General features: G+C 32.9%; 3 protein-coding genes and 1 long non-coding RNA gene across 6 annotated transcripts in view; 3 read left to right on the forward strand and 1 right to left on the reverse strand.

Annotated features, from left to right (window-relative positions):
- The first annotated feature begins 873 nt into the window (after window positions 1-873).
- EMB2654 (Tetratricopeptide repeat (TPR)-like superfamily protein) lies at window positions 874-6,993 on the forward strand. Of its 2 annotated transcripts, none has more exons than XR_003803975.2 (10): window positions 874-1,296; window positions 1,406-1,578; window positions 1,915-2,020; window positions 2,689-3,798; window positions 3,905-4,010; window positions 4,089-4,293; window positions 4,983-5,115; window positions 5,239-5,343; window positions 6,218-6,429; window positions 6,705-6,993. XR_003803975.2 is itself a non-coding variant. In XM_020357533.3 (10 exons), exons 1-10 carry the CDS (start codon window positions 934-936, stop codon window positions 6,773-6,775), a joined length of 2,493 nt encoding a protein of 830 aa, XP_020213122.2. In that variant the 5' UTR covers window positions 875-933; the 3' UTR covers window positions 6,776-6,993. The 2 variants fall into 2 exon arrangements, 1 of the variants encoding a protein (XP_020213122.2); XM_020357533.3 differs by having other exon boundaries at window positions 875-1,296; window positions 6,309-6,429.
- A 3,352-nt stretch (window positions 6,994-10,345) lies between these two features.
- LOC145959100 (uncharacterized) lies at window positions 10,346-13,970 on the reverse strand. Its single transcript, XR_014434726.1, has 2 exons — window positions 13,828-13,970; window positions 10,346-13,022 (listed from the first exon to the last, which is right to left on the reverse strand). It is a non-coding gene; the product is annotated as an uncharacterized LOC145959100 (long non-coding RNA).
- On the forward strand, window positions 10,649-14,359 carry LOC109797752 (Integrase-type DNA-binding superfamily protein). Its single transcript, XM_083077225.1, has 8 exons — window positions 10,649-10,851; window positions 10,922-11,019; window positions 11,450-11,538; window positions 11,722-11,795; window positions 11,873-11,923; window positions 12,153-12,214; window positions 12,402-13,027; window positions 13,854-14,359. Exons 1-8 carry the CDS (start codon window positions 10,649-10,651, stop codon window positions 13,905-13,907), a joined length of 1,257 nt encoding a protein of 418 aa, XP_082933351.1. The 3' UTR covers window positions 13,908-14,359.
- Window positions 14,360-17,614: 3,255 nt separating this feature from the next.
- The window catches only part of ABCA1 (ATP-binding cassette A1), a 54,469-nt gene continuing 52,913 nt past the window's right edge, over window positions 17,615-19,170 (forward strand). The window contains exons 1-3 of one of the 2 annotated variants that reach the window (XM_029270948.2): window positions 17,615-17,885; window positions 18,177-18,256; window positions 18,521-18,689. In XM_029270948.2, the coding sequence (XP_029126781.1) occupies window positions 17,799-17,885; window positions 18,177-18,256; window positions 18,521-18,689 (336 nt within the window). In that variant the 5' untranslated portion in view covers window positions 17,615-17,798. The remainder of the gene's footprint in view (window positions 17,886-18,176; window positions 18,257-18,520; window positions 18,690-19,170) is intronic. The other variant, XM_020356691.3, reaches the window with a different exon arrangement.

Raw genomic sequence — 19,170 nt, forward strand, 5'->3', positions numbered from 1 at the left:
CTTTAAATAGGTTAAGAGGTTATTTGCAACTCAACAAAGTTAAACCTTTGAACTGATCAATAAATATATATAATTTCAAATTTTTATAAAAGTATACTACTCAAGGAATCTAGCTCAATTATTTGAGCAGGATGCATAAATTGTCATACACTTGTTGATAATATCTTCAATTTCCATATATAAAAGATAACAAAAGTTAGGTATACTATTCCTTAATTTTTTTAAGATGAAGTTTTAAAATGACGTAATACTTATTCAGATTAATTTATTTGAAAAAAAGAAGATTATTTTATAGAATTTAAGTTATCTCAAACAAGCACCAACCTTAACATTTTAAATTGAATATACTTTTCTATAAATCTCAACTAATTTAATCTATAGACTTTACTTGACATGAACTAGATTAGTAGACCTAAAAACAGTTAACTTGTATTATTTCTATCCACAGTTACACCCCAGTTTTACGTAGTTAATGTCTCGTTTTTTTGGTTACAAGTCAATGTCTCGTTTGATTAAATTTAAAAAATGCTTTTGTGATATAAATTTTTGTAGAATTTCTTTTTAGAAGTCATTAACTTTAACTTTTAAGAGAAACATTAAATTAGTTTTACTTACTTTATGTTAAGTTTTTATTTTTCAGCACAAACTTACATAATTTCGATAAATTTCCAAAAGTTATCTTTTAAATGTCACAATTTCCATCAAACCATAGCCAGCCAAATGGCTCGTACATTTTAAAAACTTTAAAATCAAAATTAAAATTTTAGGAACTTTAAAATCCTAAACCCAGAGAAAGCCCAATAACAAGCCCAACAGAGCCCGATTATAACAAGAAGCCCAGATTCTCATAACAAAATAATAAAAAATAAAAATATCTCATTTCCGTTAGCGCGGTTATCCACAATTCATTCTCTCAACCACGTTCCATCCCCGATGGCCAGCACCGCAACTCAGTATCTCCAAATCGCCGGCGCCGGCGCCGCTTCGACTCACCGGAGAACCTCCATTTCGTGCACGAAGAAATCGAATCCTTCGGCATTCAAGGAAACGAAGCAAGGCTTCGTGGACTACGACCGAGGTCAGCACGAGGTCGCCACCAAAATCACCGGCATCCGCAAGGACGACATCGCCGCCCGCTACCGCCTCCGCGTCGCCGGAAACCGCTTCCAGAAGGACTGGACGGTGTCCGAGGTCGTCGACTTGGTCCTATCGCTCGACATCTCCGACGACGTCGACGGTCTACTCAACCGCTGGATAGGCCGCTTCGCACGCAAGAATTTCCCCTTCCTCATCAAGGTGTTCCGAATTTCCGATTCTCCTGATGCGCGATTTTTTCTTCTTCTTCTTTTTTGAGCCGTATAGTTTTAACGTTATCTGCGTTGCGTTTTCGTTTTGGACTATGTAGGAGTTGACGCAGCGAGGGTCCGTTGAACACTGTAACCTCGTGTTCCGGTGGATGAAGAACCAGCGAAATTACTGTGCGCGCACGGATATATACAACATGATGATTAGGTTGCACGCTCGGCACAATCGAACGGACCAGGCGCGTGGATTGTTTTTCGAGATGCAAGAGTGGAGGTATAGTGTGAATACATGAATTTAAGCTCTTTGGATAAACTTATCGTTATAGTAGAAGAAAATAAGAAGTTAAAATGCATTGAGCTTCTCTCATAAGCTAAAATCTACTTATGCACATTAAATTTTGGATAAGTGAAGTGAAAAAGAGTTTCTACTTTCTACAGAAGCTAAGTTCATAAGTTGATTTTGGTTTATGTGAGAAGTTGAATTCATTTTACCGTCTTATTTTCTTTTTCTGTAAGTGCTTATGGAGATATTTATTTAAATATGGCCTTAGTTGTTAGAGGTTGAATTGTTTTGTGAAATCAGTGAGCGTGTGTTGGTTGTGGTTTGTAGGTGTAAACCTGATGTTGAGACTTACAATGCTCTTATCAATGCGCATGGTAGAGCTGGACAATGGCGTTGGGCCATGAATATCATGGATGACATGCTGCGTGCAGCTGTGTGTACTTTGTATTTTTCTTCCCTACTCATATTTTGTGAGTTCAACCTGATGTGATCAAACTTTTTTTTCTTTCATTTTTTATGGTGTTAAATTGTAGTTAAGCATGTAAGCATGTATAGCGAAGGGAGAGGGATAAAGAGAGAGCATATTGTATGAGTGTTTTATTACTTTGCCATGTTTTATGGTCACTTGATGAGTATTTTTTACAGGATCCAGTTTATGATGATTCATGCTTCTCGCAGTCCATGTTCTTAATGATTGAATAAAGATCTGTGCAGTGTGCACAACTCCATTACATTGTAGTCTTGAGATTTTATGTTTAGATACATACAAGTTTAATTTGTTTCATACTTTCATTTGATGGTAGAAAATATCTTCCTCTCTCCCATTGCTGGGAACTGTGAACCATATAGGTTTCATTCAGGTTATTCTTGTTGATTTGTTCTATGCATCATGTCCAAATTGACCTGCATGCTACACGTCATGAAGTCACAGTGAGTGATTAATCATGGTGATGAGAGTTTTGTGACCATTGTGGTCTTGCCAGCTTTTCATTTGATTATTCTCAGACATGTTGTTGTGAACTGGGAATTTAAAATTTAAGCACTTCAATTGTTGTTGGTATCTATAACTGCTGTTTGTGACACACTGCATATTTTTTGCAGATTCCGCCAAGTCGGTCAACTTATAACAACTTGATAAATGCTTGTGGATCTAGTGGGAATTGGAAAGAAGCACTCAATGTTTGCAAGAAAATGACAGACAATGGTGTTGGGCCTGATCTTGTTACTCACAATATTATACTATCTGCATTTAAAAGTGGGGCTCAGTATTCAAAAGCTCTGTCTTATTTTGAACTAATGAAGGGAACTCATATCCGTCCTGACACAACTACACTTAATATTGTTATTCATTGTCTAGTAAAGCTTCGACAATATGACAAAGCTATTGATATTTTTAATTCCATGAGGGAGAAGAAGTCAGAATGCACCCCTGATGTCGTTACATTCACTAGTATCATTCACTTGTATTCTGTGTGTGGACAAGTTGAAAGCTGTGAGGCTGCATTCAATATGATTCTTGGAGAAGGGCTGAAACCAAATATAGTCTCCTATAATGCACTAATAGGTGCATATGCTGCTCATGGGATGGACAATGAAGCACTTTTGGTTTTCAATGAAATAAAGCAAAATGGTATCCGCCCTGATATTGTGTCTTATACTTCTCTCCTTAATGCTTATGGAAGATCACAAAAGCCCCAGAAGGCAAGGAAAATATTTGATATGATAAAGAAAAACAAGTTGAAGCCAAACATTGTCAGTTACAATGCACTGATTGATGCTTATGGATCTAATGGTTTGCTGGCAGATGCAATTGAAATCTTGCGAGAAATGGAACAAGATGGAATTCAGCCAAATGTTGTCTCAATATGCACCCTCTTGGCTGCCTGTGGACGATGCAGTCGGAAGGTGAAGATTGACACAGTGCTAACAGCAGCTGAGATGCGGGGAATTAAATTGAACACAGTTGCATATAATTCAGCTATAGGAAGCTGTATGAATGTAGGGGAATATGACAAAGCTATAAGCTTGTATAAATCTATGAGGAAGAAAAAAGTTAAAACTGATTCTGTTACTTACACTGTGTTGATAAGTGGTTGTTGTAAGATGTCAAAATATGGTGAAGCCCTATCTTTTATGGAAGAAATGATGCATCTAAAACTTCCTTTGTCCAAAGAGGTCTACTCATCTGTCATATGTGCCTATAGCAAACTGGTAAGTACATAGGTTATTAAGATGTGGCTCAACGGCAAGACTTTATGAAATTTGAGGCTTCTGTTTCTTTTGTTTCACAATTTTTTTTTTTTTGATAAAATTTCAGGGCCAAATTGTAGAAGCAGAGTCTACATTCAACCTGATGAAATCATCTGGTTGCTACCCTGATGTGGTTACATACACTGCCATGCTTGATGCTTACAATACAGCTGGTAAAATAAATTTTAACCACTGAAATGTTAGAATGTTATTTATAAATGGATAACTAAATAACAATATTTTATGATCAGAGAATTGGGAGAAAGCTTATGCACTCTTTGAAGAAATGGAAGCAAGTGGCATCAAGCTAGATACTATTGCTTGTGCAGCTCTAATGAGATCTTTTAATAGAGGTGGCCAACCAAGAAGGGTTCTTGGTCTTGCTGAGAGTATGAAAGAAAAAGAAATTCCTTTCAGTGATACCATATTTTTTGAAATGGTATCTGCCTGTAGCATGTAAGTTCATATTTGTTTGTATATTCCTCATTTTAAAAAAAAGTTACACACTAAACTTGTTATTTCCTGTTTTACTTTTTGTGGGCTTTCTTGAAACATCAAAAAATGTCCATCTTACAATAGTGTCTCCTCTGTTGATTCACTTAAGCTAATTGAGACTTTGCTAGTATCTTCCTGATTATGACATCATGGCACTTTTTCAACCTGATGGCTAATACGCTTTTATAATTGGAAGTTTGGTACTTGCCACTTTGTTGGTGTATATGCTGTAGAATGGCTTTAATCTTTTAACACCATTCAATAAGCTTTGATATTATCCACCATTTGATACACGTTATTGTTATTTTTGTTCAGCATAAAATATATTTCTTCACAATAATATTAATGTTATTATTTGTTTATAACATCTGTGGAACTTGAAGGGCAATAGCATGGTCTTATGATAAATTGATACATTTTATGACATTCTTTATATGTTATGAAATTTGATGCTTTGATGCATTTTTACTCGCCAAAGCTCAGAGGATTCAATAAGAAGAGTAGGCAACAAACAAAATAATAGACACCTATTACTCAAATTGCTTTAGTTTGATAACCATAGTTCTATTTTACAGCTTTGCATTTTTTCTTCAGTTACTGTTTATTTACTGTTATATTCCTGTCAAACTGAATGTTTCTTTTGCCATAAGATTACAAGATTGGAGGACAGCTGTTGATATGATCAATTACATAGAGCCCTCACTTCCTGTAATATCATCCGGATGTTTGAATCAGTTCCTGCATTCTTTAGGAAGAAGTGGAAAGATTGAAACCATGTTGAAGGTAACTCAAATCTTCTCCCAAAGATATTAATGTTACCAAGCACATTAAATATGATTACCCACCACCTTGATATTTGTTTTACGCCACCCTGCTTTCTTATTATTTTATTTTTCATGTGTGCAGTTATTCTTCAAAATGTTGGCATCAGGTGCTGATGTTAACTTAAGCACTTACTCTATTTTATTGAAGAATCTTTTATCATCCGGAAATTGGAGGAAATATTTAGAGGTAGGCTATTTGTTTTCTCTTTTATAGATTAATATAATGATGATGCATACAAAATCATGATGCCAACTTGTCAACAGTAGATTGTTTGGCTTGTTGCATGCAAGAAGTTCATAACTATGTATCTGGACCAAATATTAAGAGTTCCAAGTTTTCAACTCATTAAATTAGTTGAAACTTGAAAATATATGGAACTGATGGAAAAGGAGATAAAAGAACATACAAGTGTTAAGCATAGATTTAATAGCTAAAGTACAGGTAAAAGCTTGAATTAAGAGTAGAAGTCAATTACATCTTTGTCCCATTTGAAACTCAAACCATCAAATCCTAGCTAAGGGGATTTAGAAATACATGGAAAAAGGGAAAGAAACATCAAACAAGAAAAGGTAGAGAACTCTTAGCCATCTTCAAGACTTTGAAGAAGAATCAAGAGAACAAGAGCTTACTTCTTCTAGCTGTAGCTTTGGTCTCCAAAGTATTAGTGTATTTTTTTGCTACAATCATAGAGGAGAAATGAGGTTATTTTATTTATTTTAAATATATATTAATAATAATAATAATAATAATAATAGTAATAATAATAATAATAACAACAACAACAAATGAAGAGTAAAATAATTCCAAACTACAAACACCCTAAAAAGTAAAAAGCACTAAATTTTTTTATTTTAACAAGTTGCTTTGAAAGTTAGCAATCAAGTAGTAAATATTTGAGCATAGCTATTACATGAATTAGAACCACGCATTTTTACAGACTTATCAAAACCCATGTTTTTTCATGATTGTACTAGAGCGGCTATGTTTAATTTTTTTTTTTTTTTTTGTGTATTTTATCATATTGTAATAAACATGGAAAATCACTCAAATTGTGATACAGGTATTACAATGGATGGAGGATAATTTCATTTTTTTTTGTGTATTTTATCATATTGTAATAAACATGGAAAATCACACAAATTGTGATGCAGGTATTACAATGGATGGAGGATGCAGGAATTCATCCATCAAATGAAATGTACCATGATATATCCTCCTTTTCGCAAAAATGCTGTGGGGATGAAAATGCTGCTGTCATAAAAGAAAGACTTGGTATGAATTTTCATGTTGTATTGAGGATTGCGTTTCCTAATGTTGATATGCACATGCTTTCATTCTTTTAATGCACCCTGCTATTTGAAGAGGTTTAATTTATTTAATCAACCTGTGTGATTTTGCTTAGGTATAGACCAGGTATTTTATTTGTGTATGTGTCATTTTGCTTAGTTCATCATTCTTCTTTCATCTATGCGCTCCTGCTTTATTCAAATTGTCATGATATATAGTAACTCAGACCTTGCATTTATCTTGGTCATAAACTTGTGCAGAATCCTTGAAAAGAAAATTCGGGGATCAAATTTCTACAGGCCAACCTTGTGAATCTCCTGTTCTTAGTTGACCATTGTGACGGAATCATTTTTTTTCTTTCACTTAGCCGTAACACACTGATCAGACTGCTATGGGAGTTCTGCCTGTGAGATTTTGTGAAGATTGAAGGTAGAACTCAATTTATTGAATCATACGTTACTACTGTACAAATATTAATTTTCATGTTACGCCTGCAATTTCTAAATAATCTCGTGTTTGGCGCTTTTCCTTTGGGAATTGATTTTTGCACACTCCTGTCTGATCTTCTTTCTCATTTATTTATTTTCATTTTATTTTATTTTTTGGTTTTTCTTTTTGAAAGAATACCCTTGATGGAAACATATTTTCATTGAGTACTACTTGACACAACAGAAATATGTTTTCGTTGTGTTTTAACTGTTTGTATCTTGTTGTAGACAATAGAGACACCTATATCAGTTAACAATACCACCAGGATAAAGACACCTACACATTTAATAAGCAGAATATGCAAAGTGGTATGAAATTATTAGTCTTGCAACAAAGACAATGTAAAAATAACATAATTACAAGTAGTCTCTAGTATTATCTACATATTCATGTTTCCAAGTAACAAATAAAGATTGAAATATGTGATATGACCTAAATGTGGAGTTATCTATGTATGGATGAGCATTATGATACAATATCATTCCCATACAAAGCAATAGGAGGTAGCAGAATTCCATCCTTTAAATAAACATATATAAGAGGAAACAACAATTAAAGTTAGTGATTCACATATAATAAATATCATTAAAATTGTTAAATAATAGTTCAACATGTTATACTTGACAATGACAACCACGAACAAATTAAAATTGCTAAATAATAGAATTTAACATATTATACATCTTGGACAATGGCAACCATGAACAAATTCAATGAAATAATACGATGATATGAAGGATATGATTGATGACCCCTTAGAGATAAAATGTCATCCTTCTGAGTATGGATAAATGGACCAATACCATGTTATATACGGAACTAATAACATAACTCATGTTTAGAATGTTCATCCACTCATCACCTTGTAACTGTGTCCTTGTCAACATACAGACACTTGTTGCTTAAAGCAAAAGAGTTGTACATATTCAACATGAATCAAGAAAGACATGAGCTCAACTTTCTTTACCTCTGTCAAGTAATACCGCAATAGCACAATAACCATAATGTATTCCAAGTCACATCAAGTTTCAAAAATTACTTTAACAAAGCATAAATTTTACGAGAATGCAATAACTATTCCCAAGAATCATCTATTCCATGCACAGAAAACGTTATCCTCTTCCATTGTGCATGAATGGACCAAGACAATATTTGGACAAACAAGTTATTGAATCTAGCAAGTTTGCATGCACAACGTATAGTTTATTATTTTTAATACCAGGTTCAACATCATATATAGTACTAGGCAGTATAGTTTATTATTTTAAAAGAAAATAGTTATTCCATGACAATATAAATAATTATTCTTAATTTCTTATATTCACAATATTTATATATCAGAACATATTTTTATGGTGATATTCTTTAGCGAGCTTTGAGTATTCAGAGAATAATTGTCAAGTTGTTCTTAATAGTGACACCCACCCCCTCCTCCTCGAAAGCATCTTGAGGTCGTGGAACTCTATGACATTGATCAGACCGTTGAAAATTCTTAAAATGGTAACCATGGTTTACGCGCATTATCATTTTCTTCTTGCATGAAAAAGTAGTTAGCAAGTTGGATTAGCTCAATTGAAAGGTTTTGTGATTACAGTCTTATAGCATCGCCATCTTGAGCGATACCTCAAGGGGTGCTCTGGCTTCAATTTTTCATCTAATAATTAGGAAATGCTAACTGATAAAATTGCAAATTTGTAAATTAAAAAGAAACAGCTGTCTTACAATTTATGCATGTTAGGAATTTTACTCCTTTATCCTTTTCCGAAGGTTATTAAAAAAGGGAAAGTTGTCTGTAAAAGTAAAACACTTGCTGAGATGTTGGAACTGGCACCACAAAAGCGTCAGTTCCTGGAATTTTCTAAAACCAAGCGTTACATCAAACCGTTAGCTAAAGTTTTGCATGCAATCATATGGCTTCTTCAAGAGTTACTGGTTTTCCAAAAGTATTCAAAATTATTCCCCCCACACAATAATCAATCAAACAAAATCATTCTCTGAAATCTCTGATCAACTGGTCCTTAGTGTTCGGTGGATTTCTTTTTTCCGATGACTTCATTTATAGTAGACAAACTCTACTAATTTGTTGGTTTAAGATTGCATGAAACTTTAAAGAATTGCAACCTCATACTATAACATTAATTTTCTACTTTTACTATTTCTTTTTAGGTTTCAATGTGATACATTGTTAGTATAAATAATTTATACTATTTATTAATAAAAAATTATTTTTAATGTGATTTTTAATATAATTATTATAAAAATTTACAATCTTATTATACATGATAATTTATGATAAAATAATAATATAAAACAATTTTATATTATTAAAACATGTTTTTTTTTCTCTTTAAACGAAGAATGACTATAAAGATTAGAAAATCTTTGATAAGATTTATAAAGATCCTCTTATAAGAATTAAAAGGAAGAGTTAATTAATCTCCAACTCATACTTAAATAGTGTCAAAACTTCAATATTATTTAAATATGTCAAAGCTTGCATTTTTATTTAGAGTTTATTTCAAGAAGGCTAATTCTAAAGATACATAAACAAATGGTCAAACACACCTTCATTAGTGGTTCCAAGTTTGATTTTTAGGTATTAAATGCATTAAATAATTAGATAAAAATTTGTCTCATAATGATCTTACATAGATCAAACAAAATTGTCTCTAATAAATAATTAGAATATACATGTAGTGTATGCAATTTTTATTTATTTATTTAATTAACGTAATCATCTAATTAACATGAAAACCATTATATGTTTATAATTATCTAATTTATGCTACTAATTAAGTAAATTATTCAGCTAATATAAGAATCTATACGACCAAATCTTTTAACATATTTGTTTAGATTACAAACAACTTTTTGATGTGCGTTTGGAATTCAATTTAAAACAAAATGTATACATGACATTTTTTGGACGAGAAAATTAATCTTCGTAATTTCTAAAATTATTAGCATATTTGGTTGCATGTTGTTGATGTAAATTTTCACGTTTGAACAAAAAAAAAATGTTGTAACTTCCACGAAGCTAAACTGACGTGATTCTTGCTTTTAGACGAGTTTCCAAACATCACTTTATACAAAACATGAAAACTAAACATGCTAATAGTCAAATTAGAGATTGACATTTTTAGCATAAATCAAATTTGAATTCATGTTATAAATCAAAAAGACTAGTCGATATAATCGAATCATAAATGGATTACGCTTTCCATTTAAACATTCGATTCAATCATAAATTAGTATAATTATAACTCTCATACAAAAATTATCCCATTTTCGTGTTATATTTTTATTAAAAAAATCAAACAACATAATTAATAATAATAAAAAAAAAAAACCTTGGTGGCAGGTTAATTAGTAGGTGTAGCATGGTGAGGGAATGAGGAGAGGAGGAGACAAATGGCACCGAACATGCACAATGTCATACTAAACAAAATTACAGTGGTACCCTCATTGGGTCCTAGCCGTTACATCGACTCACTGTATCAATTTACACATCGGTCATTTGAAAAGCAAGAAAGGGCATTTCCGTAACTCCAGCCATCACTCCGTAACTCCTCCTTCCTCCTTTGTAGTTTTCCCCCTCTCATTCACTCACTCACTCACTCACTCCCACTTCACTCCCAACCAAACAACGCAAATTCCAATCACACGCAAACACTTCTCTCTCTCCGCCAGGTTAGGGTTAGGGTTCGTTTCGATCATGGCTTCGTCTTCCTCCGATCCGGCGAAGTCCGCGGAGACATCGGAGGCGGCGGCCACGGCCACGCCCAGCGACCAGCTCTTGCTCTACAGAGGATTGAAGAAAGCGAAGAAGGAGAGAGGTTGCACCGCCAAAGAGCGCATCAGCAAAATGCCTCCCTGCGCCGCCGGCAAACGGAGTTCCATATACCGAGGCGTCACTAGGTACTTCCTATTGTTGCAACCTTTAACTGAATCTGTGTTCTGTAACTGAATTTGTTGAGGTGATGATTAGACATAGGTGGACTGGTCGTTACGAAGCTCATCTTTGGGATAAGAGTACGTGGAACCAGAATCAGAATAAGAAGGGAAAGCAAGGTTCGGTTCGGTTCGGTTCGGTTAATAATGGATTCTGAGTTTTAGGTTCCAATTCGTGTAAAGGTGAATTTGCTAACGTCTTTCTTTTTCTGTTGTTCGTGGATTGGTTGCTTGGACAACGGTTCATTCGTGGTGGCGCCAGTTTACTTGGGTGAGTTTGCAATCCACTGCTCGCTTCACTTGTTCTTCATCGTGCTTGAATAAACTTCTAAATGGCAAAATGAATATAGCTTCTTTCACGCCTTAACTTTTGAAGAAATTAGATGAAAGATGGTTTTATAACAGTTTAAGTGTACACAGGATAAGTTTAATTTAATTTATTTATTTTTGTTAAGAAATTTATCCAAACATGGTCTTAGTCTTTTGCTTATCATCATCATTGAACTTGCTGGTGCCGCATCTTTTAGTAAGGTAATGATGTTTGTTGTTGATGGATTTTGGACAGGGGCGTATGATGACGAGGAAGCAGCGGCTAGAGCATATGATCTTGCTGCTCTCAAATATTGGGGTCCTGGGACTCTCATTAACTTTCCGGTATGTTAATAATGAAAATGGTGTCTTACTAATTTTATGTTAATTTTGGACTATTGGGTATGATATCTATGAGATCTTTGACTAAGGCATAGATTCTGTGTTCTTTGCTAGGAAGAGGGTGTTAGTTAATCACTTCTGGTGAAAATAATGATTTTTTTAGTACTTTTGATGTGTGTGCTGCAGGTGACTGACTATACAAGAGATCTTGAAGAAATGCAGAATGTGTCCAGAGAAGAGTACCTTGCATCTTTACGAAGGTGTGTGTATACATACTTCACAATGTTTTCTAACATTGTATCCTACTACTGCTGCTTATGCGTGATGCTTTCTGCAGGAAGAGCAGTGGCTTTTCAAGAGGACTCTCAAAATATCGTGGACTCTCCAGGTGTGAATCTATCAATTCATTTTTTACGGAAATTGTCGGAAGTTAATCTCTTATTTATATCTACATCTCTTGGGTTTGGGTGGGTATGTGTGTGGAGCTAGTTCTACTCTGCTTTGCTACACAGCTATTTTTTTTAATGATCTGGTTTGGTTGTCATTCATCCAGTATATGGATTCTAACCTGGATTTGAATGCTAACTTCATTTTGCATGTGGTGTTGCCAAAATTAGTCGATGGGAGCCATCATATGGCCGTATGGCTGGATCTGATTACTTCAATAGTATACATTATGGTATGTTCTAATCAAATTTCAAAGTTTAAGCTAATCTTCTACTAAACATAGTTATATGGATCATGTTCATCTGTGCACTGCCTATGGCTGTGACTATTTGAGAAATAAAAACATTATTCAACTATTTCCACCTGTTTTATATGCAAGGTCACTATCATCTCACTGTTATACAACATTACTGGTGCAGGGGATGATTCAGCCGCAGAAAGTGAATATATAAGTGGTTTCTGTATAGAAAGAAAGATTGATTTAACTAGTCACATCAAATGGTGGGGATCTAATAAGACTCGACATTCTGACACCGGAACAAGATTATCAGAAGAAAGGAAACTTGGTTCTACCGGAGATATTTGCAGTGAACTTAAGCAATTAGAACAGAAAATCCAACCTACAGAACCTTACCAGATGCCACAGTTAGGCCTGCCCCTCAATGAGAAAAAGCATAGAAGTTCTTCGGTCTCTGCCTTAAGTATCTTGTCTCAATCTGCCGCTTACAAGAGCTTGCAAGAGAAAGCATCAAAGAGACAGGAAAATAGCACTGATAATGATGAGAACGAAAACAAAAATACAGTCAACAAGTTGGATCATGGCAAGGCAGTTGAGAAACCATCAAATCATGGAGGCAATGATCGGCTTGACATTGCAATGGGAATGAGTGGGACAATGTCTCTTCAAAGAAATGTTTACCCATTGACACCATTCTTGTCTGCACCACTTTTGACAGCCTACAATACTGTTGATCCATTGGTAGATCCTGTTCTGTGGACATCTCTTGCTCCTATACTTCCTGCTGGCCTTTCTCGTACAGCTGAGGTTGGTATAGTTACCAAATGTTTACTTTCTTTTGGACAATTGAAATTACATGAAATTTATTTAACATTGCTAAAATAGTAGCAAATAGTAAACCATATCGTAGATCAGGTCCAACTGATATTCAAAACGAACAATTCATCGACTTTGATAGAAAACTCATTATGAAAAACACAAATGATCTATCTGCATGAGTTTGTATGTGTGTACTGTATATTAATTTGTTCTCACTAAAATCTTATTTGAATTATTACGTGTACTTTTTTTGAAGTCTGTGATTTCATGTTTATGAAGCCACCAAGGTGGTGTCAGCAAATATAATTTGTTATCTCTTGGATGAATGAATGTAATTTTAGGCAACACATTTTTATGAGTTCTTATCACTTTTTCCTAAACCTCATTGAAAAATGATCCTTTTCTTTTTATGTTGACAACTTGTGGATAACCTATGGATGAAGTTTTGAATTAGTGTCAGATAATTGTAATTTTAGATACATCACTCGCTAATATTTCGAGTCTTGTTACTTACTAGAGATTTGGTTGCCAAAATTTTTCTAATTATCATCTAACGGTTTATAGAGGAAAAGCAGCCCTATGGTAGTTTAACTTTATCTGACAAGCAGCCCTATGGCAGTATAACTTCATCTGACAATTATAAGGTGCCGGGACAATAATTGTTCATTCAAAATCATCAGTTACACGAAACAATTGATATATCTCCCTTAAGCCCCGGGTGATTATATATATTGTACTACTATGGTAAGATGAAAATTGCTTATGACAGTCTTGTAGATTCACCTTACCAAGAACAATTGGGATTGATGCGCAGGTTACAAAGACCGAGACCAGTTCAACGTACACTATGTTTCAGCCAGAGGAATGATTGGACATTTGAACTTCTAATTGAAGAAAGACAAGCACCTGAAAAGGCAAGCCGAGCTTGTATTAAACAAACAACACCATAAAGGTCTGAAGCGCTCAAGCAGGTCTTAGAGAATGCTCCCATGGCTTTTTTTTGCAAGCTTACATGGGTTTCAGAGGTCAGAGAAAAGAAAATATTGCCGTTGTTTTACATCGATGATGAATATAGAATTTGCACCAATCTTTTCATTTCAAGTCTTATGTATCCGTTAACATCTCTATCATGTATATGCAGTCAATAGTTGGACAAATTTTGATTTTACGCGGAATGTTCTGTACAGAATAAGAGGTGGAATTATGCTAGGACGTGGTCGTTAATTGATGTTCTGTACAGAATAAGAGATGGAATATGCAAGGACGTGGTCGTTAATTGATTGGCGTATGAGTTTTTCAGGCGCTATTTTATTTTATCAATGTAACTGTTAGGGGTGAAAATATACTGGTTAAATTAAATTGGTCTGTTATTTTAGTCTATATATATTGATATTACAAAAAGGTATAAAAAGATGAATTAATGAATTACAAAATTATAAAAAGATGGAGGAATTATTTAAAAAAATTAATTTGGAAAGAAAAATTTTAAAATATATTTTAAAATTCAAAATTATAAGAATATAATGGTAAATTAGACTTTTTTTAATCTAAATAAGGTTTTTAACGTCTTTCCGTTCTTTCTATGAAAATTTTTCCTCCTCTATTTTGGTATTAAAAGATTTATGTGAGTTCATTCTCGAAATTTATTAGAATGGGATAGATCTCTAGGATCGATAAATGTTTATAGGAATATTTATATATTATTTGTCAATAAGGTCTTTATATTAGGAAAATGAGATATGCATTTGATTTTTTTTATAAAATGAATTTTTTTTATCAAATGAGGGAATCTTTATTGTTAATTTTTTTTTTCACTTTGAACAAGTCTTAATAAATCTTTAGAATGTGTTTGAATGAAGAATTAATTTTTTTTCTCACTTTGAACAAGTCTTAACAAATCTTTAGAATGTGTTAGAATGAAGAATTTAAATAAAGTAATTTAATTTTGGCTTAATTGCATTTTTGGTATTTCTAATTTAGTGTAGGAGTAATTTTGGTTCTCATAATTTGAATTGCTTAATTTTGATTCATAAATTCAAATAATAGGCAATTTTAGTTCCACAAATAATTTACCATCCAAAATTTAACGGACGTTAATGACGTGGATTTTATGCTAAATAAACATTAATTATATATTATTTAAATTTTTACGTGGCAAATTATTTAATATTCATATCAATAGCAGGAAATCATTAAAACTAAAAAACATGAAATTATTAGTAAATGCAAGCAGCAAAGTTTGAATCGACGGAAAGGTAATTTATAGTGGTGGAGCAGTTCGTTTAGCCCCTGTTCCTCGACGGTTCGTTTTCTCATCCTCGGTTGTTTCTTCTCGCCCTACCCACAGGACCATTCTACCCTCTCCCAGGGGCTGAAAGAATTGCTCCACCACTATAAATTACCTTTCCGTCGATTCAAACTTTGCTGCTTGTGTTTACTAATAATTTCATGTTTTTTAGTTTTAATGATTTACTGCTATTGATATCAATATTAAATAATTTGCCACGTAAGAAATTAAATAATTTGCCACGTAAGAAATTAAATAATATATAATTAATATTTATTTAGCATAAAATTCACGTTATTAATGTTCGTTAAATTTTGGATGGTAAATTATTTGTGGGACTAAAATTGCCCATTATTTGAATTTATGGATCAAAATTAAGTAATTCAAATTATGAGGACCAAAATTGCTTGTACACTAAATTAGAAAGACCAAAAGTGCAATCTAAGATATTTATAATTTTTTTTAACATAATAGACTTTCAAATTCTTTATAAAAATTAAAAAATATTTTTTTTCTTATTTTTTCCTTTTTATTATCTCTTTCACCTTTTATATTTTCTTTTATCTCATATTCTATTTTTCTCTCCCCTTATGTGCTCTCTCTTTTTCCTTTTTCTCTCTCTCAATTTTTTTAATTATTGAATATTCAAAAACATAATATTTTTTAATTATTAAATAATAAAAATATTTTTAATTATTAAATATTACCTAATATTAATTTTTAAAATTATATAATATTTTAAAATTGGTTAATATTTATTTATATAAAATTTAACCGTAAAATCTCTCTCTATATGTGATAATTTTAATTATAATAAAAATCAAATCATCATATCTAATTATAAATTAAAAATTTATAAAATTTGAATTAACTTATTCAAATATAATATTTAAAAAATAATAAAAATAAAATTAAAATAATTCAAATTTTAATATTTTAAAATTTCTCACCCATGCATACCATTATTCTTTAAAGGAAAATATATGATATACTAATAAGCACAGCTAAGTGAAGCAAAGCACATTAAGGAGAGAAAGCAAGAGGATTCGAACTTGAAAGTTAAGTGAGATTAAATGGAACTAGAAGCGTAACATAATTAGACATCTTAATTAGCGTTTAAGTTTTCATAAAACTGTCACTATTTATATCTGTATCGGAGTGAGACGAGATAATGATTGTGACATCGACATTCTCATCAACTCTTCATTTATGTATTTATCGCCAAAATTTGAATATTTATTACACTGTAGTGTCTGGACAAGTGGCAATTACCACATGCCATTGAAGACATCAAATTTGACTCACCTCAAACTTCAATTAAGCGTATGTTTCACGCCACAACCCCCACTCTATCAACCTCCAGCCACCCCCTTCCTCTCTTTCTAGCCCTACACAATGTTTGGTGTCAACACCCTAAACAAAGTATATTAACTTTTCTCTCTTTTTTTATTCAATATGATCAAACATTGTTAAGTGCATGGTTCTGTATATTCAATTTTGGAAGGAAGTCAGAAATTTGATAGTAATTGAAAATGAGGTTTGTTTAGAGGAGATTAGGAATATGGTTGTCTTGGATTGGTTAGAACATTTAACATTTTTCTTTTGTTGCCATCCATTGAAAAGTTCCAAAAAACAACTATTATATTTCATAAGACTTTGGTATAATATAAAGAAAAAAGGCATAATTGTAAACTTAGTGTCGATGGTATTATATTTATTTGGTCAATTTTTTTATTATTCATGGTAATAAATAAAGATTTGAATTCGAATTCAAGAGTTTTTAATGAATAAATAGTTTATAATCTTATTGTATTTTTTTAATTGACGTTGATTTATCCTAAATAAAAAGTGAAGAATGAAATGTTGTCCTATTGTTTTAGACAAAAATATAAAATTCGTATGGAGTTCAATGTTTGAAGATAACGAGGAAACAACTGCTCTCTCGACGCTAGAATGTATGAAGATAATGATGAGAATATTCATAATGCAACTTGCACTAATTAAAATAAAAACATAAAAGAAAAAAATCGCGAACGAAGATATAACTCTTTGAAGATAATAGAGCGCGCAATGCATTGTTTTTCATTTCTCGCGAGAAGAGAAGAGGTTAGAGGAGGACTCACCGGCGCGCCAAGTCTCAACCGAAAAAACATGGCATATTCGTGACGACTGAAACACTTTTGTTAATTAATTTCCTTCGAAAACTAACAAATATATAATAAATAAATATGGCCTCCACTTATCCAAATTTCAGTTGTTTGTTTCTCCCTCTTGCACTTTTCGCACTATTCACAAAACAATAATATATTAAAAATATAAAAATACAAGGTTGGTGGGTGTCGCTATTTTCCGTTTAGTTATTATAAGCTATAAGCCTCCACCTTCTCCCACTTCAACGTCAAGCGTACGCTGCACACTTGTTCCTCCTCAGAACCAGAATCGCTTGGCTTCTGGTTCTAGGGTTTCGCCGCCATGGGAACTGCGTCCAGGCAGTTGAAGGTCATGCTCCGCAAGAACTGCCTCCTCAAAATTCGTCACCCTTTCGTTACTGCTGCTGAGGTCTCTGCTTTTTCTCTACTCTATTAGCCTTCCGTGTTTACCTCTCACTCCGTTTCATCACTTTCATTCTCTGCTTAATTTATTAATAATGTTTCTTTTATAGTATATGTATCTCTGTGTTTTACTTTTCTTATGTATGTATAAACATTTTTTTTTGTTTTCGAAGATGTGTTTAGGGTTCTGCATGTGTGTGTGTGTGTGTGTGTGTGTGTTTGTTTGTTTCTCTTTTCCAAGTGCATTTCAATTTGGAGAATACCGGAATTCTGATGCTTATTGCTAAATTAATGGCAGATTTTGCTCCCTACGATTGTGTTGTTGTTGTTAGTAGCTGTAAGGACGCAAGTGGATACACAAATTCATCCAGCTCAACCGTCGGTGTTTCTATTCATTGCTTTGTGTGTGTGTGTTTATTTTTTCCCTGTCCTCTGTTGTATTGAGAACTAACGAAGGTTTTAATTTAGTTTTTTAAATATGAATTTTGAATACTGGTATATTGAGAGAGTAAAAAGTAAATGGAAATTATTTTAGGCAGATGGTCTATGTGGAGGGAAATGGAAGTGGACGTTGTTCCTTTTTTGAATAATTTTCACATTGAATATTTTGTGAGGAGTAAAGTTTGTATGGAAATGGAGCAGGCACATTCAAAAAGATATGTTTGTGGAAGTAGGAAAAGGTATATCCCCCAACTTTCAACAAGTTTTGGCATCATTGTTGGAAAGTGGAGAGTATTTAGCTTTTGTACCAGATACCGATGAGACAAAGCTGTTGATAAATGTAGCATCGACAAAATTTCCACTCTTGAAGGTACCCATTCATTCGTTCATTGTCTTATAGTATTTCATTTTCTAGGCTTAATTTATCCCTGATATGTGGCTGAAATATTTTACTTTGATTCCTCTAAATTGCTGAACTGTGTACTCCCTTCCAAGCTTGAGCTGTTATATGATTGACTGCTTGAATAAAGTTTATCCCTGTGTCAAATGTAAGAGCAAGTCTTTGCAAAATTGATTTTAAAGGAATGCGATTTATTTTTGATGTTTTATTCTATAAGAAATTTAGTAGGAAAATTCAGTATAATTTTTTTTATCCAAAACAAAAGCTACCTAAAGTTCCTTCAACTAAAAATCAATTTTAGCACGAGAATCAATTTCTCAACATGAAACCAAGCATGAATTTTGCCTAAAATCATGTTGTTTGGTATTTTAGTGTGATTCTAAAAGACCCAAGGTGAATCCAAACATGCACTTAGTTGCTGTCACTGGTTTTTCTGGAATACAAAACTCAA

Source organism: Cajanus cajan, chromosome 6 (genome assembly GCF_000230855.2).
Source record: "Cajanus cajan strain Asha chromosome 6, NIPB_CcT2T_4, whole genome shotgun sequence".
In the NCBI taxonomy this organism is placed as follows: domain Eukaryota; kingdom Viridiplantae; phylum Streptophyta; class Magnoliopsida; order Fabales; family Fabaceae; genus Cajanus; species Cajanus cajan.